At 41.6% G+C, this 26,897-nt stretch overlaps 2 protein-coding genes across 5 annotated transcripts in view; one reads left to right on the forward strand and one right to left on the reverse strand.

Moving 5' to 3' along the window:
- Window positions 1-541: 541 nt before the first annotated feature.
- Window positions 542-8,974, forward strand: GLRX (glutaredoxin). The gene is made up of 3 exons (NM_205160.2): window positions 542-799; window positions 3,487-3,601; window positions 8,764-8,974. Exons 1-2 carry the CDS (start codon window positions 602-604, stop codon window positions 3,592-3,594), a joined length of 306 nt encoding a protein of 101 aa, NP_990491.2. The 5' UTR covers window positions 542-601; the 3' UTR covers window positions 3,595-3,601; window positions 8,764-8,974.
- Window positions 8,975-14,133: 5,159 nt separating this feature from the next.
- RHOBTB3 (Rho related BTB domain containing 3) overlaps window positions 14,134-26,897 on the reverse strand; it is a 30,472-nt gene continuing 17,708 nt past the window's right edge. For 2 of the 4 annotated variants that reach the window (XM_004949384.5, XM_004949383.5), the window contains exons 8-12: window positions 26,250-26,361; window positions 23,763-23,936; window positions 22,210-22,376; window positions 20,862-20,958; window positions 14,134-17,665 (exon numbers count right to left, since the gene is read on the reverse strand). In XM_004949384.5, coding sequence (XP_004949441.1) covers window positions 17,550-17,665; window positions 20,862-20,958; window positions 22,210-22,376; window positions 23,763-23,936; window positions 26,250-26,361 — 666 coding nt within the window. In that variant the 3' untranslated portion in view covers window positions 14,134-17,549. Of the gene's footprint in view, window positions 17,666-18,539; window positions 18,741-20,861; window positions 20,959-22,209; window positions 22,377-23,762; window positions 23,937-26,249; window positions 26,362-26,897 lie in introns of all 4 variants that reach the window. The other 2 variants (XR_005842673.2, XM_429123.8) reach the window with 2 other exon arrangements.

Genomic DNA, 26,897 nt, shown 5'->3' on the forward strand with positions numbered 1-26,897 from the left:
ACCCCCTGAAAACTGAAGCAAGTCTGAAGACAGGGAATCCCACCCAATAATGAAATTTTGCATGTAAAAATATGTATGCACAAAATACTAATGAAATTTTGATTTAGTTTCTGGGATGAGAATGGTGGCTCTCAAGTACCTTAGCTGCAGGTTTCCTGACATCTGTTTTGTTCCCTTGTGGTGATAGCATCCTGAAGCTGGTGATTGGAGGTAGGAAAGGCATAACCACACCCCTGGAGGAAGAGAAAGGCAATAGCAACAGCTTAGCCATTGGCAGAGTAATAGTTAATGAGAAATTACTGCAAAGCCTGTATGGAAACACATGCCACAAAATAACCCATGACAGTTAAGCGTCTTCCTGCTTTTACACCGCTAGTTTGTTCACCAACTGGGAGTTTTTACAAAACCAAACAGCAAGTGGAAGTGTTGTTGCTTTAAAGCATGTGATCTGGTGTGTAAGAGATTACATCCTCCCAGGGAGGAGTTTTCAGGGAGGAAGGCAGTGTACGGCTCATAAATATCTGGGACCGAGTGTTGCTGTCCCGTCTGCTTTGCGCTCGCTGGTGAGGAGCAGAGTTCCTGCTCACCCATAGCCAGCAGCATGGTCGATTCTTTTGTACAGAGCAAACTCAGAGATAATAAAGTTACCCTTTTCGTGAAGGGATCCTGCCCTTACTGCAAGAATGCCATAGCATTGCTGAAGGAATTCAACTTTCTGCCAGGATGCCTGGAAGTGGTTGATATCACCGGGATGGATGACATCCAGGATTACTTCCAGAAAACAACAGGGCAGCGAACCGTAAGTTCTGGCGCTTGTTTCGGAATTTCGTGCCAGAGGACAGCCTGGGCAGCTATCACAGGAGGTGAAGCGAGGTCTCTTTCCCAAGCAGTTTATTTTCAGTGAAACGGTTCAGGTCTCGGGGAGAAGCCCCACCCCTCCCTATTTTTGTAATTGCTCTCTGCTTTGAGGCTCTGCTGCTCTCCAGCAGAGCTGTTACTACAGATCTGTTGTGCCTTTGTGCCTGGGGCTGTGGCACTCCAGTAACGTTTCATACATCTTCCAAATCTGTCTGCTGTTGCAACGAGCAGAGGCACAGAAAAAGCCACACTCTGGATCTGGCTGCAGATGGGCAGCTGCAGAGGGCACTTTCACATTCACACTGTGACCAGAAGTTCCATCTGCAGTTGCGCTTTGAAGCTGTATAAGTCAGCACAGGTGTGTTTGGAAAGGAGAGAGAGTGTAGAGCTGTGAGTTTCTTTGACTTTGGACTCTTGTTTCACCCTCCAGTGTTAAGTGGAAAAGCATTCTGAATTGCCTCATTTCATCCCGTAGTAGAGTAAGATACAGCGCTTGCAAAACCTATCAGCCGCTTATTCTGAAGCTTAATTACACAATTATGATTATATTACGGAGCAATGCTATGTGCTGGAGTTTCAGGAATTAATTTCCACAGAAATGCTGACATGCTGATGGGGCAGTTCATGCGTCAGAGTGAGCTGTGCCCTCGTGAAACAAACACGCCTTTTTCCTCCCATTCTACCCAAATTACACTAAAGAGCAACAGCTTCTTGCGATGAAGCTGGAGAGAAATGGCTGGTATCTGGATTTCTGGCGCTCTTTCTGTGCTGCTGGGTGCCATGGGCTGTATCCCCCACTGGGTGCCATAGACTGTATCCCCACAGAGAAAGCCCAGGAAAAATCCTGACCTGCATTGATTCTGGGACTGCTGCATGACCCTGCAGGGGCTGTCCCGGTCTCTGTTCATCAGTGCTACCTGCTGCCTCCCATGAAGTCCCTGCTCTCAGCATCAAGCCAACTTCTTGGCTTATTATCCATTTAGCTTTCCTACTTTCAGCCACTTAGAGGCAACAAAAGGAGACCTTCTTTCTCCCTGCCCCCACTCAGGAACCTGGGGCCAAATGGAGTTGCTCACAGAAGCACCACCATCAAACTCCAGACCCTCCTGGGGTAGGTGGCTTGCATGTGGTTACCCTACAGCTCCTGGGGTAATCAGTTTTTCTACATATCCTGCCTCTGACGTGGTTATGACAACATTTTAGCAGCTAAGCTACTCCTTGCATGTCACACAGGCAATCTTGCTCAGCTTCCTGGGAAGGGCATGCAACAGCCAAGCATCCTACACGTCATGCTAGAGCTGCTGGAGAGTCCCATTACCCTTACTTCACACTGACTTCCACTAAATACCTCTAATGATTCTTTCCACAGTCCCAGCCTGTCGTAGCACTACATTCATTGCATCTTTTGGGCAAGTGTAGTAAATACATCTTCCCTTTACCTACTGCAGTAGGTACACTGCTACATGCTGGTGGCTGTCCCTGCAGGTCTCACCAAAACTCAAACTGTGAGCTCAGTCACAGCTGTGGAGTTGAGCTGTGCTGGCAATGGCAGTGGGACCATGACAGCAGAAGTACTTTCCCAGCAGTAGGGGAATTTAGGATAGAGAGGATGGATAGCTTAGCTAATGAAGCCACGTACTGAAAGTAGCAGGTGATTTCACAGCAGGAGAGGGATTGATAGCATTAGTAACTAGAGAAGCCACCCACAGAAAGACGAAGCGAATTCCCTGGCTGATAAAATATGTTTTAATGGCCAGTGAGAGAAGTCATTACTGAAATCAGAAGGCAAATTCCCAGCAACAGAGGGTTTGCTTGCACTGTGTTTCACTCAGTGAGGACAAGCAGATGCTGAGTGCTGCCCAGGTCAGGTCTCACAAGTCTAGTCTTCCGTGGTGCTGCAGCTATAACCACAGAACTGCTTGGCTTGGCAGGGAGCTTCAAGCCCATCCAGTTCTAAGCCCCTGCCATGGGCAGGGACACTTCCCACAAGACCAGACTGCCTGGTGCCCCATCCAGTCTGACCTTAGGGGCACACACCTGCCTTGAAAAGGTCTCGGATGCTGAAGTTCAGTAATTGTTCCTAATTTTTAGGAAAGCCTTTTATTATCATCTTGACTGCACCATTTACCTGTCCCCTGCACTCAGTCAGCAGACAAGTGGCCTCCTGGTAGGCACTAAAGTTATCCATCTGCTGCCATAGACTTGAGGAGATGGCTGGCTGCTAGTGCATGTTCTGAGCGTGCCGTCACAGTGAGAGGAATTCATTCAACACAAAATGAGGAATGAGTAAAAAGGACAGATGTGATGAAAAGGGACAAGAATAGGTAAGGAAATAGTAGATAGCCACAGTTATAAAGTAGGAGGAGGGCAATAGGCCATAAAAAGGGCACATACAGAAAAGATTGTGACAGCAATGGAAGTTTGCCATTCAAATTGACCTTGCTAGGCAGTCAGGGGACTGGCAGCTGTGCATCCTGCCTGGCACCTTCATATGGCATGGGAAGAACCTGGGGAATGGTGTGACCTCTTAGCCTCTTTAACACAAAGTCTGCTTTTTAGATAAATCCTCTCCACGTTTTTTCTTGTCACTGATTACTGATTAAGCTGTATCTCTCCTCCTGTGCCCAGGTCCCTCGTGTGTTTATTGGGACAAAATGCATTGGAGGATTTTCAGATCTGCAGAAGATGGAACAGCAGCTCCCCATGATGCTACGTCAGATTGGTGCTCTGGTGTAGCTGAAGGGTAGGTAGTAGGAAGTGTTCCCAGGCCAAATGCAATGCTTTTCTTGGTACTACAGATAGAACCTGAAGCAATCCATGGCAAGGACAACCTCCAATGGTACACCTGGGTAATGTACACATTGCAGTGTGATAGAGGGCAAGGTGCAGCTAATTGCAGTACACAGCACAAGGCTTATGCCCTTTTGCTTCCTCTGTGAAAAGCTTACAGCTAGTCAGCAGGCCAGCTCTGTCTACGGGACTAAAGATATTGGATAGTTCCTCATCTGAAATCTGTAATCAAATATCCCCTAGATTATCTTCTTTCAATTGGAAATCAGGAAATTACTGAAACTGGTTTGTTATTGTTGCTGTTTTCCTGTCCATTTCTAACACTAAAGCTTAACTAGATGGAACAGTGTTGTGTGCCTTTATGTGACACAGAAGTCCAAATTCACCTCTGAGGTTCCCAGGGGCAGCATTTGCATTACAAAACATTTGACAGCACACATTTCAGTATCTAGTCTTTGCCTAGAATCTAGCCTGAATGGTTCAACTTTCCTTTTGTATTTCCCTTTTTTATTATCAGAAAACAGAGCCTGCTGCTTTAAAAAGAACTCTCTCAGTCTAAAGAAGATAGCCTCTTATTATATTGTAACTGGCTTTAAAAAACAATTGGATACTCTGTGGTAGATGTACTGTATTTTCTGTGTAATGCCCTTCTGTGAGACAGCTATACAACATGCCTGTTGCAATCACGCAGCACAATGGTTTCTGTTTTAGTGAGCATAAGGGCTGTGCTGACCATATGCATGAGCTGGTGCAAATTGTGAGTGGAAACTTTCTAGTCAGAAGAGAAAGATCTGTCCACATGACGCAGAACATTTCATTATAAATCCTTCAGCTAATTCCTAGAAGGCTGAGTTTAAATCTGCCCAGCAATGTAGAAGGATCCCAAAGTGGGTCCCCAGAGAAACAGGGTTATACTCGTGCTAGCAAGGAGCAGAGCTTGATGTGCTGCTAGCCTGGAGATATGCTGTAGCAGGGAACCTCCAAAACAAACAAAAAAAAAATGCACTCAAATTAAGTCTATGCAGGTGCTGTATGTGTTTGTAGTGTTTTAATGCAGAGTTGTGGAGGCCCTGGCACAGCTGCCCAGAGAAGCTGTGGTACCCCATCCCTGGAGGCACTCAAGGCCAGGTTGGATGGGCCCCTAGGCAGCCCGAGCTGGTGTGGGGCTGCCCTGCCCACAGCAGAGAGTTGGAACTTTAAGATCTCTTCCAACCTAAACCATTCTGTGATCCTATGATTCTGCGAAATGTCATGCAGAGGATGAGCAGAATGAAGAAGAGCTGTTCAACATGTCAATTGGAGTGGTTTATGTCCCTGGGTTTGCAAATACACCTCAATGGGATGCTGCTGGCAGACTAGAGGAGAACTAGACACTAGAAATACTTTACTCAAGCCAAGTAATGGCCTGAGAAGGGATCATGCTTCCTTTATTGTTACCTTCAGCGAAACCCATGCAATCAGGAGGCTCAAAAAGAGGCATTTGCAAATTCACTGAGAGGCCAGGAATATAGCTGGATCCAGTGTCTAGGATACTATACATTATTAGTCAGTGGTCTGAATCGTTTCACAAGGCCAGGAATTATCCAGCTATATTCCTGGCTTTGTGAAACGATTCAGACCACTGACTAATACTGTATGGTATCCCAGACACTGGATTACACACAGATACACATGACACAGAGCACACTTATTCCTGAGAAGAGAGAGACCTTTCACAATCCTGTGACTATCTTGTCTGTACAATACCTGGAAGTGTAAGTTTCTAACTACAGGCCTGCTTCTTTCACGTTTGACAAAAATCTCTTAACTTGACAACCTTCAGGAGCTTAACATAGGATTCTTGGTCTTCTTGTGGCATAAAGCCACAGGACCAGATTCCTGGTCCCAACACAGAAGAGCAAATAGTGACAGCCCATGGCATGTTTTGGATGTCACTTCTACAGAACAGGAGACAGCATCCTGGCCCTTCCTAACTACATAGCATGAACCTGGCTCTGTAAGCTTCAGAGTAAAGTCAGAACAGTCCAGCCACACAGTCCGGAATTTTAAGGTAGATTTTGCTATTCTTAACAATAAGGAGCAAAGACAATTTACCAAATAAGCTGTGACTACCACAGTGCTCTTTGCAGACGATCTTAGCACTATGGAAAACCTGCAAAGAAATACTTGGTGCTGTAAGCTGTCATGTTTTACTGTGAATCAGAATATTTTGATATATTGTGATTACCAGATGGAGTCTCAGGGAGACCACCCACTTCTCCAACCTGCTTAGGTCCTTGTGAAAAGTGCTGCTGCTCTTGAGCATATCACTCATAGAATCATAGAATTGCTAAGGTAGGAAAAGACCCACAGGACCACCCAGTCCAACCATCCACCCGTCACCAATAGTTCTCACTAAACCATGTCCCCCAACACAGCATCCAAACGTTCCTTGAACACCTCCAGGGTCAGTGACTCCACCACCTCCATGGACAGCCCATTCCAGTGCCTGACCACCCTTTCAGAGAAGTAGTATTGTTGACAGTTTACGGGCTGGTCCAACCTGGTTCCGTGACTAGTGGGGCGGAGGGATTTTTTTGCAAAATCCTTGCCTCCAGAAAAGGGGAACAGGGGACCCCCCCCCCCCAAAAAGAATAATTAAAAAACAGCGTCAACGATCTGAGGAGAAACAAACTAATTTGCTAAACATAGTATCGGAATGCACGATAACACACTATAATACAATATAATTCAATATAATTGTTAATAAAATCAAATATAATTGAAAGAAGGATTGTCTGAGAGCTAAAGGCCTTACACTAATACTGGAGCCTTGTGTGCAGTCGGGAGCAGCAGTGAGACAATCCGAAAGTGAGCACGACGAGACGAGAAGAAAGAAGAGTAAGGTCAGGTGACCTACAGGCCTTATATCTGTTCCCCTGAGTAGGAATGATAACAGTATTTGAACAGTCTTCTGGGGAACATAGTTTTCCTCTTCTGGACAAGTACCCGGAACTAGAGCATTTGCTCCCAGTGCACTGCATGATGTTATGATGTGGAATACCGAGAACCAAAAATGATAAAACCATGACAAGTATGTCCTAACATCCAGCCTGAACCTTCCCTGGCGCAGCTCGAAGCCATTCCCTCTAGTCCTATCACTAGTCACACAAGAGAAGAGGCCGACTTCCAGCTCACTACAACCTCCCTTCAGGTAGTTATAGAGAGCAATAAGGTCTCCCCTGAGCCTCTTCTCCAGGATGAACAATCCCAGTTCCTTCAGACGCTCCTCATAAGGCCTGTGCTCCAGACCCCTCACCAGCTTTGTTGCCCTTCTTTGGACACGCTCCAGGGCCTCCATGTCTTTCTTGCAGTGAGGGGCCCAAAACTCAACACAGTACTTGAGGTGCAGTCTCACCAGTGCTGAGTACAGGGGGACAATTACTTCCCTGTTGCTGCTGGCCACACTATTTCTGATACAAGCCAGGATGCCATTGGCCTTCTTGGCCACCTGGGCACACTGCTGGCTCATGTTCAGCCTAGCGTCAATCAACACCCCCAGGTCCATTTCCTCTACACAGTCTTCCAGCCACTCTGCCCCAAGCCTGTAGCGTTGCCTGGGGTTATTGTGGCCAAAGTGCAGGACCCGGAATTTGATCTTGTTGAATCTCATCCCGTTGGCTTCAGCCCAGCTATCCAGCCTGTCTAGATCCCTCTGTAGGGCCTCGCTACCCCCAGGGTACCACTGTCCATCCACTGCCTCCTTCTCACGCACAGAGCCAGGAACTTTATTACAGGAGGCAATCATGTTGGTCAGGCATTGTTTGCCCTCAGTGAACCCATGCTGACCATTTCCAATCACCCACTCCTCCTTCACATGGCCAGAAACGCATTTAGGGAAGAGTGGCTCTGTGATATTCCTAGGGACAGAAGGGAGGGATTTTCGGTCTCTTTTGGCCTCAACAATGGTCCCACATGTCTTTGTTCACCCATTTCCTGCTAATGCAGCATTAGAAGCTGTCTTTATTGCTCACTGATATCCCTTGCAAGTCACATCTTGAAGCTAGCACTAGCTTCCCGGGCATCACTCCTATGCATCTGGGCAATGCTTCCCAATTCCTCCTGTCTAGCCTGTCCCTGCTTCCAGCATCTGTGTGCTGCCCCTTCATGTGACCTGCCGTGAGAACTTCGTTTAGCCAAGCTGGCCTCCTGATGCAACTGCTTGCTTCCTGGAGTGCTGGGTTTTGGATAGACCCCTTTTGCACTCAGGGTAGGGCAGAGCAGCCAAAAATATATGTCCCTGGTGGCAGATAGAAAGTCTCAGAGGAAACTGAGCAGTAATAAAAAGTGAGAAACAGAAGGCAGACACTGCAATGGGCTGTCCTTGGTCCTCAGTTACACACAGGAGAAAGCATTGAAGGGACGCTGTGGTGCTTGTGACATGTGCTAGCAGGTCAGCTTGCCGGTGCAGGCACTGCAAAGGAGAGCATCATCAGGATGAGACAGCCTTGCTGAGCAAACATGCTGCATGTGCCAGGTACAGTGTAAAAAGAGCTATCTGTATCTAGCATTAGAGCATGCTGATGAGATGGTTGCCAGCTTGGGTCTGTTGCTCGTGATCATCAAGCATGCCATCAACAGCCTGTTGTAGCATGCACTCAGAGAGGTTTTTTCAACCTATATTCTGCTTATACACACGTTAAAATGCAACTAATTGTAGAAAGAAACAAGGATGCGTTTGTGGGAATGGATGAGTAGAATCCTAAAATTGTGAGCTCTATACAATAAGGAGCCCACTATCATTGCTGTTCCTTGAATTAAGCATAAAAGCAGTCATCTGGCTGAATTCCTTGCTTTACAAAGTCAGAGGTACTCATTTTCCTTAATGAACTGTTTTGGTGTGATGATTTTTAGCAAAGACTGAGCTTATGTATAGTTATATGAAATACATATAATGTGTATATTGCACTCAAAACAGTGTATATATACAGACATGCACTCATTTATGTATGTATGAGTTATATATGTATATATGCACGCACACACAGAAGCAGTGTTTAAAAGGTCTCCAAATTCTGTTCTGAAATGGTGTTGTATCAGTGAAGTTACAGCAGTGATCTCTACTCTTCCTTCCAGTGCTTCTGCTTTCAGGAGAGATGACCATGAACTGTGACCTCACCCTTTTGACATGCATGCATCTTGGGACAGATTCCTTCCAGCTGCTTTCTGTAGGATTGAATGCACCTTTTTGGGGAATGCAACTGCCCATTTCATTCACATGTACCTCAACATGTCACATCTCTTCCTACTTTCTGTGGTACTGAATAAAATATACTTCAACAAAGTAGCTGAGCTCACTACTGTGTTTCTTCTACTGTACAGGTCAACTCACACTCTCATTCTAAATGTCTCTTTTCTTTCTACCATCTTTCTTCTACATATCTTTCCCAGAAGGCTTTCTGGAAACTGTTAGTGTTTTCCACGTCCTTTAAAAATATCATTAAAATATTTGGAGCAATACACACACTGCTGTCATGCTGTAACACAGTCTGAAACAAACGCTGCGGCCTGCTAAGGTTACCCCAAGCCATAACACCTTTTGGCTGAGTTCTCATGACACGATCGTGAAGGTCAGTGCAGCTCTTTTTGGTAAATATTTTGTTACAACACAGCTGCTGCAGAAAGTAGTTTGAGCTTCCGTATTTCTGACTGCAATCTGAGAGTTACCTGAGACAGAATATGCCTGGGGCTGTGCAGCTGATTCAGAAAGCTGCTGGTTGAAGAGTACTCCACAGCAATGGCCAAAGGCAAACTTAAGCAAATAGTGTTGTGCAAGGAAACATTTATGGGAAATGGGCAGTGCAACTACTGCCAGATTAAACTGGGTGAAGAGCTGCTGTAAAAAGTTGGCATTCAAATGATGCTGTGTCAGAAATTGAAAGTTTAAAAGGATTTTTTTAGTTGATTATGAGGAAAAACAAACAAACAAACAAACAAAACCAACATAAAACCCTTCTCAATACTTTTCACTATTATTATTTCTCTCCTCCCTAAAAAAAAGTCCTCCCCCCTCTTCCCTTCCTTCCTTCCTTCCTTCCTTCCTTCCTTCCTTCCTTCCTTCCTTCCTTCCTTCCTTCCTTCCTTCCTTCCTTCCTTCCTTCCTTCCTTCCTTCCTTCCTTCCTTCCTTCCTTCCTTCCTTCCTTCCTTCCTTCCTTCCTTCCTTCCCTCCTTCCTTCCCTCCTTCCTTCTCTCCTTCCTTCCCTCCTTCCTTCCTTCCTTCCTTCCTTCCTTCCTTCCTTCCTTCCTTCCTTCCTTCCTTCCTTCCTTCCTTCCTGCCTCCCTTCCTCCCTTCCTCCCTTCCTTCCTTGTGTGTATTTACATTGTTCAGCTAATCTTAACACTATTCCTGGAAAAGAGCAGTCTGTAAACATGAAAAGGTCAGTGTGGACATTTCCTATGTTGCATGGTAGGGTCTTTTAAAACAGTGCTCAGGCAAGATTTACTGTTTCCAGCCTTTTTAAACAGCTAGAATTTTCACTGGGTGAAAAGCTTAACACCTAAAAACAAAATCCAAATGTATTACCATCCACTGAGTCAGAAACAAGATTAAGTGTAATCTGCTGTAGAAATGTTCTTCCTGTGCTCACGCAGGTCTGCAGGTGTGATTATACAGGATCTCAGACAATGGGCAGTACTGATTGCTGCTGACAACGATGAGAGCAACTGTTGAGTAAGTGTTAAGTCTGCAGCCACGATTCTCTATTTTTAGTGCTTCAAAAAGTCACATTGACTCTCTTTTTGGCTTAACACTTCTGAGAAGAGCTATTTTGGGTCACATCTGTCGTAAATCAAGTACTGCCACGTAGGTCTCAGCAGAGAGCTGAAATATTTGGCCTATAACAACACCTTCTATGTGTTTTTTAACAAGTAAAGAGCTTACCTATCTAGCTGTGTAACTGTATCACTTTTTGCAGGCTGAACTATGAGAGGAAAGAAAAAATAGCTAATTTCAGCAATTTCTGAGCAATTTTCCCACCTATCAAGCACTATTACAATGCTGTTTGTTTGTGAAATGCTGTTCACATTTAGAGCAGATGACCATGCTGGCACACTCTGCCTCTGCAGTTTTGCTCCCCAGCAGTGGGTCAGCAGCACCTCAGGATCTATGCTGCAATGTGAAGCACTCACAGCACAGTCTCTGCACATCACCCTATGCAATACCCATCTCTTCTTTTCAAGAAAATTGTGTTCACAATGAAATAACATGAAGGAAATAGCAGAAACCATTTGAATAATCAGACGGATATTAACATTTTCTGGCTAAGACATCATCCACAGTCTGAAGACCACAGAGTTCAACCTGGACATGGTTTCAGTTTTCCTCATTTCCACAGGTACAAAATAAAACAACACCGATAGGATTTACATCAGCAGCTGGGGTTTCTAAGAGGACCTGGAATTATTCAGATGTGCAACAAACACAGACAGAGTGGCATTAAGCTGTAATTGCCAGAAAATCTAGTTGTCTTTCCCGGATGTTCAATTAATTTCTACAGATCAATTAGTTTCTACAGCTTTTACCACAGATGGAACAACCAGAATTTCTAATAGCCAGGGGGGGGGGAAAAAAAAGGAAAAAACCAAAACAGAAGGAAAACAACAACAACAACAACAACAAAACCCACAGTGGTGAATATGGAAATTAACTACGCTGCATCATTTTTACCTTGATAACCCTGACAGGTAGATGGTTCATTAATGAATCTATTAGAAACTGACTACTGAACGCACACATCACAGTCTTACATGTCCCCATCGCCTCTGCTGGTAAAAGACTCCTGACAAAATGACAGCAAAATCTTTCTGCTTTCACTTCTGCTTCAAAAGAGAAATGCCTATCAACAGCCAAACAGGCTGGGTACTATCCTGTACAGACTGCAAATACAATAATAATACAATAATTCACTGCCACTGTGCTTAGTGCTCAGTGAGATGAACAGAAGAGGAATGCCAACTTTCAGAAGCCTTATGGTAATTTTTGAAGAGGTTCGGCAACGTACCCCAACCTCGCGTGACAAATAAGGTTGATCAGGAAAGGGGAATGTTGATTTGTAGAGAAATTTTTAAATTCTGAGAAGCTCACACACAAAGCTACTATGGCACTTCAAATGATAAATATATGTAGGGAACGTCAGCCATGAAAGAAGACTGTCATGGCATGAATTGCAGAAACGTGGATCACTTCATGCCAACCCTACTGAGCAGGTGTATTCAGAACTGCAGCTGTTCAGTCTCTCCCATTTTCTTGGCTGAACTATTTCCACTTCAAAGCAAATTCTATAAAATAAACTAGATGGGCATTATAAGGGTCAAAAACAAACAAAAGTGCAGCATCTCTGAAGCAGCTGGAGCAGAACTGCTCTTAGAGATGTGCTGCAGTTTGCCAGCACATTGCATGTAGTGCAGCAGGGGACTTGAGTGCTTCCCACAAGTGCTGATGAGCAGCCTGTACCCCGTCAGCAAAATGTCCTGTGCATAACAAAACTGAAGAGCCAACACTGGATGCAGCACAACCTTACCAGCAGTGCAGCATTCCAGTGATATTTTATTTCTTTTCCAGTGTCCTGCTACACTTCTTGAGGAGAGAATACAATGCACTGACAGTGCCAGACTTACAAGCTGACCATAAAAGCAAAATTTTCAGCCAGTTAAGTCCTTCTGCAAGCTGTGCTAAGATCACAGGTTTTTTTCCTCTCTTCCCCCGTCAGGCATTGCCGCTCAGAGCATTCAGTGGCCAGAGGCCAGCCCACACCACTCTTTTCCTCATACACAGCAGCTTTCCCACCTCACATTTTAAAACTGAATACGAGGGCAAGATTAAGTATCAACGTAAACTCATCGATGGAGCTGTTCTTAACCTCAGCTTGGGCTGAACTGCCAGAGGCCTGCGGCACAGCCTTCCCCATGACTGAACCCCCCAGCTCAGGGCAGGATGCTGGCCCTGCTCTCCCCAACTATCCCACAGTTCTGCCCACCCTGCAGACACTGAGGGCCGCATCCTGCTTTCTACCCCTGGAGTCATTCCAAGCTTCAGGCATAAATGCGGCCTGTGGTGGGGCCTTGTGCAGGGTGAGATCCTGCATCAGAGAGAGCACTGCCCCTTCTGTGTGGCAGCCACTGTGCTCCTCCTTCCTCACTACCACGTGGCTCACAGGATATTGCATTCTTCCCCGGTTTTTGCTTACCCAATTTTTGCTTTTGTGTTTCTCTGTCATGTTGCCTCTTGCTTCTGGTGAGCCAAAGCAATTTCCTCTTTTCTTTCTAACCCCTTTTCTAACAGCTGTGACTGAAATTCAACAAATACACTCAACTCACATTCTCCCCTAGTTTCATTTCTTTCCCCATCTCCTCCACATCCACTGCACCTGCCGAGTCTCAGCACCAGTAGTGCCCTGGCCCTGCTGCCCAGCTGTGAGCTAGAGCTACCCTGTTTGCCTGAACACCAGAAAGTAGTACTTCTTTATTTTTAAGGGTGACTGACCACTAGGACAAGTTCCCCAGAGAGTTTGTTGTGTCTCCTTCCATGGAGACAAAAAGCCATATGGACATAATCCTGGGTAATGTGCTGTGGGGGACCCTACTTGAGCAGGGAGCTTGGACCAGATAATCTGTAGACGTCCATTCCAACCTCAACCATTCTGTAATTCTGTAGTTCTGTAAAAGCCTTGTGTGGCCCTCCTGAACCCCAACAAAACACAGAGCAGCACAGAAGCTCTTGTTTTCCATGGCAAAGCAAGCCATGGAGAGGCTGTGTTTGTTGCAGAGAGGTGCTTGGACAGCTGCCCTCTCTGGGGAGATGTTCTGCAACAAGCCTCCAAGTATTTGGAATTCATTTTGAGTTATTTGTAGTGTGTTACAAGCATCCCTCAACTGGCAAGCAATAAATGGATAGGCTTTTCAAATAGAGCTGCAATACGGAGACCTTCCTGCCTCTTACCCAGAGGAATAGCAGAGCTGTTTTTTTGTAATTACTCAGCTTTGTCTCATCTCATTTTCTGTGAATAATAAGCATTTTTGGGAGCTGATGAGACAGATTACTTGCTCTTTGCCACATCACTAGCAAGAAAAGCTATGCAAAATACCTTACATGTTTCTTGTTCTCCTTATACGAGTGAGTGAAGACAGGGTCTGGGCTTGTTAGAGGATGGCTAACAATTCAAATGGCAGTGTGATTGTAACTTCAGAAATGAATAAGTAGCTAAATCCTCCTGGTCTAACAAAGAACTATTCACCAAAACTTTAAGAATTCATCTCAGATTGACATGAAGAGGGAGAAAATATCACTGAATGAAGAGGGCCTTAATTTAGGATCTGGGGCAATACTGCAGTACAAAGTTACTTATTTTTTCCCTCACTTATCACATCACACATAAATGGTAAGTTAATAAGCTATAGAAATATTTCCAACATCATTAATCACAAATCAAACACAAATGAGACAATAATCATGAGAATAACTAGAGAAAATCTTTTTATTTTGTAGCAAAATTTTAAATATTAAATCTAATAACACGTACACTTGTCATGGCATATTGAAAGAACAAGCATATGCATAATGAAATAATGCTTTTGACTTCTAATTTTGTTTTCCCAAATCAAATACACCAACACCTAGTGGACTAGAGCAGAGATTCTTTAATTATACTGTGGAAAACACTATTCATGCAGAAATGTTTTTTATTAGTCTCTATAGGTCTTAGTGCTAGGTTGGGACAAGCATACACATACACGTGGCAAAAATTATACGGCGTAATCTATCACTTAAATACAACTCCACTTCTAAAAGAGGATTTCAAGAGTTATCTCCAATGAAGGATTTATAAGTCAAACTTCCACCTGAACGTCTGTCCAACACTGTAATCTAAAACCCTCTGAAACCTGCTCAGCTACTGCCTAAGGTTACCCACATTCACCACCTGCCTCCTTCTTTGAACCCAACGTTCCCAATGCTCTTGGAGTCAGGAGATGCTGAGACGTGCGCAACCCTCGTGAGTTGGCATTGAGACATTTGGGTCTCCGCCTGTCACCCCCAGGGCTGTGTAAGAAATGTAGCTTAGAATGCCATCATGTTGAGGCAGCTGCTGGTTCTGTGGGATCTGACTAGATGCAAATCCTAGTTCTCACAGAGAAGAAACCTCTGGGGCTGTTACAAAATCAGGAAACTAGTTCACTCTATAATACAGTGTTTATCAGAACCTGGCAAGTCTATTTTAAAGTGAACAGGATGCTACTAATAGGATAACTGTGGATTGCCTGTAAAACATCTTGAGCAGTACCTTTCCTATGGTAGCAACACATCAGTTTTCCTCTGCCTCCTCAAATTCACTTGTTTAAATAACTTTCCAGCTGCTTCCTAAATTTTACTTTAAATTTTACTAACGTTATTCATACAAAGTTATTCACAAATACCAAATTCAATATGGCAATAATATCTGACCCATGATCTCTGTTTGCACTGTGCTATCAAAATACTAAAAAAATACCATCAGCAACTAACCAAGCATCATGATCTTCTCTCAGCTATATTTTCAAATGTCAAGCTATCAGTTTTAAAAATAGTTTTGGGATAAACACATTTCTACAGAAAATCATCACACAGAATAAAAATGAGAATTAGCAATTACAATTATTCTAAGAATTTAAATTTCTCTCATGTTCTGTTTGCAAGGATAACATAGCTCTCCACCTGATACAGGTGGCATTATGGGATACTCAGTAGGGTGGAAAGCTGTTTTACTGCCTGAATAATAATATGCTGTAAGCCTGTGAATAAATAATAAATATCTTTACGCTGCCTGGTTTCTCTGTATAAAACCTGTGATTACCACAGTATCAAAATATTGGTTGGATACAAAGTTCGTATACCCATTGGGCCTACTTTAAATGTCTATAAAACATTCGCATCAAGTTAAAAATAGTATTTCATCATACCTTATCTAAACTTAAATTACTGGCAAAATACTAACTTCTAGCAAAAAAAAAAAGACTGGGAAAGCTTTCAGAGCATTAAAAATTCAGGACTGTGCGCAATACAGGCAAACATTCACATAAATTTGCCTCAGTTTTGTACGAGAAGTCAGTATGAGTCATATAAACCGTATCGTCAGTGGTCAGCTGGCTGCTGATACAGAAGCATGCACTGATTGCGCATGCAGCCAGGTATCCAGGCAAGGTAAAGTCCAGCTGTGTGCCCATTTCTGTTCATGACTTTATGCTCAGAGAAAATACAAGTTTTACTCCTACCTTGCCAGCTAATTTATGCTTCTAATTTCTACTAAGGTGAATAACATAATTAGGGAAAAAAAAAACCCTTTCTTTAAAATTAAGTGTAATACATTTTACATTCCTAATCCTTTTTTTCAGTTTTTTTTCAGTGATCTTGAAAAAGCAGTGTTATGCACTATATATGTGCAAGATGAAGTGAGATCTTGTCTTTTAATGAACTCTAAGGTCTCCTGACAAGCTAAAAATAGAAGTGATTTGTCATTCTTACATAAACTCATCTTAGAATTTCCAGCCTGCACTAGCCAGCCAAGAGAAAAATTTTACTTTCTCTTCCCCAGAATAGAACACATTCTCACATAGTTCCACCTTATGCAAAACATCACCAGAAAGAAAAAACATTCCTTTGATTCTAGCATGGAATTTGAAACGAAAAATTTACCTATGAAAATTTAATGAAATGTTAGAAAAAAAATCATATAAGCAGAAAGGTTTCAGCTCCAGCAATCTGCAGTTCCGTCTTCATCTCACAGACAGTTTCCTGGTATATTTGAGATGCTCGGCTCTGAAATTTGGGGAAACACTCAATAATTTTTTCAGTCTTTCCCTTGTCTTTCTAGGCTCAAATAACACTTAACAAAACTAGGGGTAAATGGCAAAGTGGAATTGGAAAAAAAAAGTACAAGAGGACTGATAATAAAATTATCTATGCTCGAATAGATACTCTCAGTGCAAATGTTGGGTTCATTTCCCATAACATTAATACAGACTACAATATTAATGGTAAGAGAAATGAATGATTCAGGTCGGTGATCCAAAGAACGTACTCTTAAAGGCTGTCTGCTGTTGAAGAGTCATCCTTTGCACAGTATTCAAGATTCACTTCTTCTATCTGAGAAATTAACCACTCATTCAGAAAGTATGGACATACAGTATGACCGCACTAACAAAAGTGCTCTACAGATTACGAAAGCAGGCTGTCTTATCTTATTCACTGGGAGGAAAAAGTATTTTTATTTCTAGACATTTTGCAGGCATTAAAGAGTATACTGATGCATAGGCATTCCCCAGGATTAAAATGTCTGATTATATGACTATAAGAGTCCTAGTGAAAGAAGGGACAAACTTAACCTGGAGTAGAAAATTAATGCTTACTAAAGCATATATTAATCTTACCCTTTATTTTGCAAGCCAACAAATTGCATTAAATTTCTGCATTCTGAGACGTTTTGAGTTGGCCTCTCAGCATCCTAGCAGTGATGATCTTATTCCTACTATACACAGACTTAGAAAAAAATACATTTTCAACACCTTAACAGCCGAAAATGACCATGACATCCAATTAAAAAGTGGAATGGAATGGATGCCGGTCATGACATGACCCAGTTTAAACCCTGTGAAGGCAAAATCCTCATACCTCAAAAATTCTTCATGATACATTTCTTACAGCTTTAAAGAGAAAAAAGTAGAATCATTTATTACGAAAGTGAAGTATATTAGTATGTGTGCTACAGTACTGCATACAGTGTTCAAGGGCACATCAGTGTTCATTTTCGCTGCTGATACATTTATTGTATTTCATATGATCCCCATTTAGACATTTCCCAGCTGAGATGCACTTCCAGTATGTTCAGTCTCCTTACATTATTGTGCAGTGGCATCTCTGAGAGTGGATGTAACTCCTGTATTCGGCAAGTTGCTTCAGGTACATACTGGATGGCCATCTGTGCATCTCTACAAAATTGCGCTCCTCCACTAAAGAAAACAACAAATTAATTAACCGTGATATATACATAGGCATGAATGCACAGGCTGCAAAAAGCCTCTCAAATTTGTTTAAAAACATCAAGGGTAGAAATGCAAATAAAATAGTAAAGTTGAAATTACTGTTGTCCCTTTCGTCTAGATCTTACTGTAGTACACATAGTGTGAAAGTTTTTAGATGTTGTTTCCTTGCTACTGTCAGTAATAAATATGTTTCATTATAGAACAGATATAATACTTATTGAAAAGAGTAGGGAGATCATCCTAGAGAAGGGTATTCTTTATCCTCAGAAGATAACTAAGCATTGGAATCAACTGCAAGAGCTTTTCCACGCTGAAACACTATAAAGGAGGGTATTTCAATCTCTATGCCAATTGTTTTGAAACTACAAAAAACAAGGTGAAGAGGTCAATTAACAAGTTAGCAAGATTTTTCTCTTTCATTCCACATTTTCTGTCACTGACACCATAAAATCACGTAACAGAGTCATTAGTCACAGTATTTAGGTAAAATTTCCTTGCCTTTGTACAAGTATGTATTTTCATCCTTACACTCCAGCCATACCCAAATTATCCTGCATCGGTCTCAGACCAAATGGGACAGAGACCAAAGTACAGAAGAGATCTTGAAGAATGGTGAGGCAGGAAAGTTACATTAGTAACAAGCAGTAGGAAGGTATATTAGTAGCAGGCAGTAGGCAGCATCTTTCATTTATCTTCTGCAGAATGCAGAGGTGCCTTTGAAGATTTCAAGATTTCACCCATAGAAAAGGAACTAGTAATCAGCTCCCTCATGCTCCACTGTTCTCCTTGAAACTGGAGATTATGTTATGTGATGATGTTCTGAATAATACAGGTCACCTACCAGTAACTGCTGCCAGCTACCAGTGAGTTTCCACCAGAGCTGTGCCTGCAAGAGTACTGGTGTCTTGAAAGCCAGAACAGAATGTTTTCACCTGGTCCATATGTTTTTACATTTGCACCCTCATTTCTTGCCTTCAGCTGTCTCGGTGTAAGTTTGATGGAGCAGGACATGCTCATCTCTCAATGATTTGTACGGAAGCGGCTCATAGGAAAGAGAAAAGCAAAGGGAAGACCATCATGCATGTTGGTAGCAAACTTCAAGGACTACCAGCCAACTCTGTGGGCACTCTTTTCCCATGAGTTGATCCATGGCTGCTTTCCACCAGAGGCTGAGCCAGCTGGGTACCAGTCACAACCAGCCATTTCAGAAACCTCTAAAAACCAGCAGCTGCATCAGCTCTGGGTGCTTTACACATGGTGAAGGCATAGAGGAAACTCCAGGCAATGGCTTAGCAAATATATGACATGGTGATACTGTACAGCTCACCCCCAAGTTTCTCGGGCATCATCAGAGCACATCCTGACCATTAGAAGCATCACTTCCACAGTGTCATAGCAGGCTTGTACAGACTGATATCCACCTGGGTAACTGCATATGCAAGCAGAAGCACCCTTACACCCTTACAGTCTTCTAATAGAGATTTTCCTGCTGATATTGACAGTGAGAAGCAGCATCAGCACTAAAAGCTTTAGAAAAAGCTGTCCATAGATCAGTGTCCTGTCTGACAGTGCTCTGGTAGCACTAAGAAGTAATCTGAGTGTGAAAAGACCTACTCAGTGAATGCTCAGTGAATGTGGACTATGTTGGAGACTGTCTATGTAGGCCTGAGTATCAGATGCAGCTCTGAATGAGGTAGTAGCACCTTTCTAAATAAGAGAAAAGGGTTAGAATTTTCAGTTTTCTGAGTCAGAATACAATAGGGGAAAACAGATGAAGAAACAGGCTACTTAACAGGCTGTCCATGGGGTTGGTAGAGTCATCATCCCTAGAGGTGTTCAAGAAATACACAGATGTGGAACTGAGGGACATGGTTAGTGGACATGGTGGGGATGGGCTGACAGTTGGACTAGATGGTCTTAGCAGTCTTTTCCAACCTTAATAATTCTGTGATTTTATTATTCTAGCAACAACAACAGCCCCATAAAATTGTTATCCCACTGTAAAATGGGAATGTAGCTGTGCCTAGATGAATCCCTGCAGTGACCCATAAGCCACTGGGTCTTTGTTCTCTTTTACCTCTGTAATGGAAAGCCAGAGGCAGCTGCCACCTCCACCAAACTGAGGGAAAACCCCGATTCCTACACCTTCACAAGAAGCTCAGAGTAGTTGAGACTGAAGCGCTGTAGCAAGTGCAGTTGAAACACACTCTGACACCCGAATCAGAAGGCAGGAGATCAAACCATGAACCTCCCTGTGAGTGACATCCACCAGCACAGCTGCTCTGCTCTCACTCATCATCCAATTCTGACTGTACAAAATGGGTATTTCAGAAGAGGGGCAGATGGCCCACTGGAGGATGAAACTCAGGTCCAAGCGAAGCAGGGAGGACCCACCTCTCCATTCTCTGTTTGTAACAATCAGAAGCCATCAGTCATCACACATATATATGTAAGTCTTGTACACAAGGAAAGAAGACTTTTAATCAATTTTGGTTGAAATGGAAAGAGTTGCACCTGTCAAGATCACTTTCATCATAGTGACAAAAGAGATTTAAAAAAAATAGGCAGTGGGCAAATCTAAAATTACATGTCAGGATACAAATATACTCTGCAATGGAAAATAAGTATCAATTCCCTGGAAGAATCTGAGTTTATTTACTTCAGTGTTTATTAATTAATTAGTTGACTTCAAAATATCTACTGGATAGTGCCACAAGAATCCTACTGTCTACCTACAAAAAAAAAAGCTTTAAAAAACCCACAGCTTTAAACAGCAGATATTGGAAATGACTCAATCCTTTCAACAATGGGTACAAGCTAAACAAATTTATATGTATAAAAGTGTAAAAGGGATGATGTGATGATTAAAGTGTCCAAGCTGATTCAGCAACAGGAGGAATTGGCCATGCTGGTCATCACAACAGGAATCAAAAGACAAATGTATGTAGTGCTGACTGTGCTGCTCTTTATGTGTCTCATTGTGAGACTCACAATGAGGTGGTGGATCACCTGGTTCCAACAGATTTTAGATGGTTCTACACAGTATATCGAGAGAAGTCCTAGTCATCTTCTCATGCAAAAGTATTATTATTCAGTGCCTCACTTCTGGTCTTAGCAGAATTTTAAAATATGTATTTTTTAAAAGTAATCTGGAAACAGCTACCTGAAAGATCTTGAAATTCAGGCTTTTGGCTGAAGATGAGGTAATTAGTGGCAATAAAATGAAGAAGCCAAGTGGAAAGGCAATCAGAATTGTGAAACTGCAAGAAGGAAATACAAACAACAGTTTAATACTATCAAGTCTAAAAGAAAAGAGGAAAAACAACCACACTCCCCATGATAAAATATTTCAGACTACCACTGTTAACATAGCATTGTATTAAATAAAGTTTTAACAGAAGGAGCTGAAACGGACATTGACAGACGTATGTAAATGGACTCAGAACCCATGAATGAACAATAAGACTGCCCTCCTCCAGCTGTCTGACCTAACCCCTGGGTCTACTTTTGGTGATGAATCTTGAAATGTTTGGCTTCTGCATGGCAGCAGAGCTTCAGAAAAAGGAGAGTGAGGAAGATCCTCTGCCTCCCCTTTGCCTCAGCGTGCTAGGTAGCTCCTGCAGCTTTAATCCCTCAGGTGCAGGACTGAACCTGGGTCTTTCCTCCTGCACGAGCATCCTGGGTGCACTCAGATTATTTGGATCAATTTAGGAGCAGCAAAACAAAGCCCAGTACCATAACATGCACAGTTAAAAAGTTGATGAGACATTTTAAGTTCTGCCAGTGAAGGGAATATCATGGGAATCTCTACACATTCACTCAAGCATTGACACATAAGGAAAACATTTTTTAAAAACCGCTTCTTAGAAACTACAGTTTAAAAAACGGGTTCCTTATTCAGGTATCTCCCAGATATGATCATCTCAATTTGCTTTTTTTTCTCACTTTATGAATGTGGCATGCTGCTATTTCTTCTCCACAAAACCCCATTTCTGCAAGATAATATCCTTCCCGAGACTTGTAAACATTTTGTTTTTCTCTTTTGCTTTCCAAATCTGCCCTTACTTTCTTTTTTTATCTATCCTTTTTCAGCCTCTAACCTTTTCTTTTCACTCAATATCTATCAGTCAGGCGAGATTTTCTGTGGCACTTGGATATAATACAATTTACTTTTTTGACTAAAAGAGGAGGTAGTGCATCTTCAGTTGCCTTAAACATACCCTTTTGGCAGAAATAAAGCTGAATTACTGCAGTGTGTCATTGGTGAAGAAAATTGCAAAGAATTTGGTATGACTGCACATTCTACAATAAAAGGCTAAGGAAGATCCCTTTTTTGCCACCCTTGTGTCACCAGAAATTCCTAAGCGCCAAATTATAAGTCAATACTTGCCCTCAGAAGTGAAATTGTTAATATCTTAACTGCCACATTAAAAAATAAAATAAAATCCTCCTCCTCCCTCCCGCCTAGTCACAGTGAACATGTATATATTCTTCTTTATTATAAGTCATACCTTAGCTTTTTTGAGCAAGCTAACAATGCTGAGACTCGTGGATGCCAGTTCTCTACTGGGCATGCTCTGGAGCTGTGTGATAATGTAGAGCTCACAGATATGCTGGAGCCTCATTACTTGGTACATCTCTGCACAGATCAAGAGGGACATAGCTTGGAGAATACTGGCTGAAAAAACAACAGAGCATCAGTTACAAGTTTTACTTATCTGAGAAGATGACTGCAGCTGCTTTCTACAGACTGATCTTTTAAACACTTAATGACAAACACAAAAACGAAATGCTGTTATGTTCTTCTATTTCTCATTATTATTATTAAAGGCTTGTTTCGTCACTGTCTTTTCCTAGTAAACTATCTAAATAACAGGAAAAAGAGTAGTTGGTAAATGTTTAGAAGGCAAGTATAACAAACTATAGTCAGTTTCATATGTCTTGAAGACGATAAGTCAAATGCCGCTGATCTCTTTAAAGCTACTGTAATAGAATGATGAAAATTTGTAGCTTCTCTTTCAGAAGAGAATATCTGTAATACTCATAAGAGAAAATGCAGTCAAAAAAGAGACTGAAGAGAAAAGGCAGCAAAACCATTAAAAAACTGCAGTAGATGTTGCATATTTAACTCAGTGGATAGTGAAATGTTAGGAGGCCTGAAAAGGGAACTATGAGAAAAACTAACAGCAAAATAGAATTATTTAAGAAGGAGAAAAAAAAGAAAAAATTACATACAGCACCATCATTCATTCTATCAAAGGAAGATTATCTGTATTTAATTCACACTTCATATTTAAGAAGGCTTTTCTTCTCATTGAAGAGGACAAGAGATAAGAAATAAAGAGTATTTTAGTTCATTTTTCTTGACAAATATTCAGTTTAAATCTAATTAGAGGTGCTTTTTATGCAAGTAAGATATTAATGTACATCAGTAAGGTATTCTTACAAGTTAACTTCATTTACGTAAAGCATCACAAAATATATGCCAACCAAAATGAAAATTTTGAAATAAAACCCAGAATTCAGATTAGAAAGTAATATTACTTTGGTGTAGAGAGAAAATTCAGAATGTTACAATGGACAATGAAACAGAATTCCACACTCTTCTTTCAGTCTTGCTAGGTAAGCATAAAATGATTACAGCATTGCCGTCTTTGCATATTGGTTTTAGAATCATGGAATCATAGACTCATAGAATGGCCTGGGTTGAAAAGGACCACAATGATCATCGAGTTTCAACCCCTCTGCTACGTGCAGGGTCACCAAACAGTAGACCAGGCTGCCCAGAGCCACATCCAGCCTGGCCGTGAATGCCTCCAGGGATGGGACATCCATAGCCTCCTTGGACAACCCATTCCAAGGAACACTTTAATAATACTTGAATAAGACTAATTTATTTTTTTTATCACCAACATATTTTTTTTCTTGAGACATTATCCAAGAACCTATTGGTGTTTCTTAATGCATAATAATGCATTATGCATTAATGCACAATAATCACCTTCTATCCCTTGATTCTTAATAACTCAACATAGAATAATGTATATATTTAAAATTTTCTCACCTGGACAGCAGGAGTCGGTATAAAGATACTCCAGAAAGGAGAGGAAAGTGTCTTTGGAAACCCCATACACTGGAACCAGAATACTATTTGCTTCTAGAAAATTACCATTAAACATAGCTGCCATTACCTCACAGCGAGCTACCAGAACTGCTCTGTGGGCTGGTACAGTTGCACCTGCAGGATGCAAGAGAAAAATCCATGACAAGTTTATACACGTGGTGCCATCTTGATGCTAAGTCTTGCATTTTTTTCAGACTGTATACACATCACCTATGATGATTATAAGCAATTTTTATGTTTAAAATTAATAATATCATATAGATAATTAATAATACTCCCATTATGCGCCATTCAAGATGTTTACATCTATCTAATAGCCACTAGCAAACACAAGTATCACACTACCAGACAAGATCTTTGAAAGAAATACTGAATTTCTTGCTACAATTTGCTCCTAACAAGTTGACCAAATAGGTCAACATTTCATCAATCAGAAACAGGCCTTTAAGTAGAATAAAGTCTGAACCACTGGATCTGTACCAGCTTACGCTAAATGAACTATGGTCCCTGGTATAAATATTCAGTGCTGTGAATTATTATGTACACAAGTAATTGCATGTTCATCAGCAACCTAACTGATAATAAATGCGTGTTCCAGTCCAACTTGCACATAACCACACAAAACAGAGAAAGGTAACATATTACAGATAACATTCTGTTTAATTCATTACATCAGTAGTAGAAGTTTATCTAGACCAACTTTTTCACCTAAAAGTCATTTCTTGGTCATTGTCTCTTGAAAATGGTGGTCATATATTATTCCATTTTATAATATTTACACGTGAAGCATGTACTCCACTACAGCATTTGGAAGACATAGTAAGCAGCAGCATATTGTAGACTCCTCTTGAACATCCCTATAGTCCAAGACACCAGTGCCAACACCCAGATTTCCTTGGAGCTCATCTGAACTCAGCAGTCCTGCCTGGCAAGACAAATGTTGGCAAGACAGCAACCACCGAAAGAACGAGGACTTGAGTCAGAGATGCATGAGTTCATCAAACTGTAAGAAACACGTCAACTGACAGCTAAGGTAAAAACACCACATGCGCCTACACAGAAGTCAGTTTTAATTTCCTCCTCAACCACAACCTTGCCACCTACCCAGCATTTTCATAACATCTGCCATTTCCTCATTTTTGTTCTCTTTCTATTCACTTGTGCTTCTATTTCCATTCCTCCTGAGCTGCATGCAACAAATGAACATTTCTATACAGGCAGAAGAAATGTCAGTGGTGTCATATAGTTTTAATGTACTTGGACCACTGTGTGATACAGATGTTGTGTAAGATATGTGTGCCCTTATGTATTGCACATGCAGTAGATTTACCTACTAACCATGAGTTTTTCTGCAAACGTAATAGACTTCTATGCTGCCCAAGTATGTTTATAAGCTGGAAAGCTCAGAGCAACTCTCAGTATTCAAGGAATTAGTTGCAGAATAAAAATGTGTTTGCCAGGAAAAGACTATACTACACTGATTATCACTTAGCAATCACTCAGTTTTAATGTAATAATTGTGATTTTTGAATTAGAGAAAAATCTTGGAAGATTTATCAGATAATAAAAAATAATCCCACATTTTCTTATTGGGCGAGAGTGCTTTTTAAAGAAAGTACCAGTTGAGTCAATTTGCAGTAATTTTTCCTCTGTAAAATATACAATAGCAGTATGGTTTCATCAAATTCCCACAGGGCCTCTCAGTAATGGGTCACTGAGCTAAACTGCTCATGTCGTTTTATTCAACATTAGGATTTTGTTCTCATTTTCAAAGATTTTGTTGTTGTTGTTTTTACTACATTATTAAACAGAACAATTAGAAGGAATCCACCCATCCCCATCTGCTTGTTTTTTGAGAGATTAATGCTCCGTATTTGGCTCTGAGATTTGAATCTAAAATAATTAAACAACCGTCTATCTGTAAAAGACCACTTCTGCATGAAGAGTAGGCATGAGGAAACCATTAGCATTTAAAACACAATCTAATCCTTGTTCTCACAAAAACATGCATTTTGAAAATCTTTTTCTAATCTCTTTTTTTTTGCATTTTTAATTTCTGGAAAAAGTCACCCAAGATACAGTGTTGTGATATGTGCTCCCTACAGACTAAAGGAGAGCTCAGGGCTGTTCAGGAGCATCTCCTCATTTTGCTAGGCCTACCAGAAATATGCATAAATCTGAGTGGTACAACCTTCTACCAACACAGGCAGACAACACCAGGCTCAACAAAGTGCTGAGTGCAGACGCTGCCCCAAAGCTTCCATTCAGACAAGTGCTACTGATAAGCAAAAAAAAAAGGTGGCAGGAAAGTGCATGCATTTTCTCAGTTTTGACTTTTATCTCGATGCAGTGGAAAATACAGTTTCTATCACTTCCCAGTTCCTTTCAGAGAGGAGAACTGCTGGTGACATGGAGAAGCAGAGGTACCTTGTATTGTGAAGATGACATCTGCCAGGACAGGCGTGTTAAAGAACAGCCTGAGAGAAGTACTGTACAGCCGCTTTATCTGGTGAGATTGGCAGTCTTGCAAACTGTTTACCTGCAAATTAAATTATCAACAAAAGCTATCATGTACAGTTGCCCACAGAAAGAAAAAAAAAAAGTGATTACAAGACATCATTTATGTGAGGAAACCAAGCAACAGTCTTTCACCATCTGTTTTATCTAATTCTACCCAACAGCATCCTTCACATCTGCTACTCCGCAACCCTCCTTATCATTTCAGCCCCAGGCCCAATTCATTTCTAGTCCTCACAGTTCTGAAAAAAAAAAGAAAAAAAAAAAAAAGAAATAAAAGTATTCTGAAAGTATAACAAAGGCCCTAAAGAAAACAACAACAACAAACAAAACCCAATCCCATCCTCCCCCTTCAAAAAACAGGCAAACAAAACAAAAAACAAAAATAACCAGGCTTATGATCTTACAAGATTTCAGGGCTTTTTTTTTTTTTTTTTTTTTCCCCACACCTGTGAAGAGTTTATCTGTGGATGCTTAGGACTGACAAGCCTACAGCGGAGAGATCAGAAGCTTGGAATGGCTCGGTTACTTTTGATCTTTATATTGTTGATCTTGATT

The sequence above is a fragment of the Gallus gallus genome, chromosome Z (genome assembly GCF_016699485.2).
Source record: "Gallus gallus isolate bGalGal1 chromosome Z, bGalGal1.mat.broiler.GRCg7b, whole genome shotgun sequence".
Taxonomy (NCBI): domain Eukaryota; kingdom Metazoa; phylum Chordata; class Aves; order Galliformes; family Phasianidae; genus Gallus; species Gallus gallus.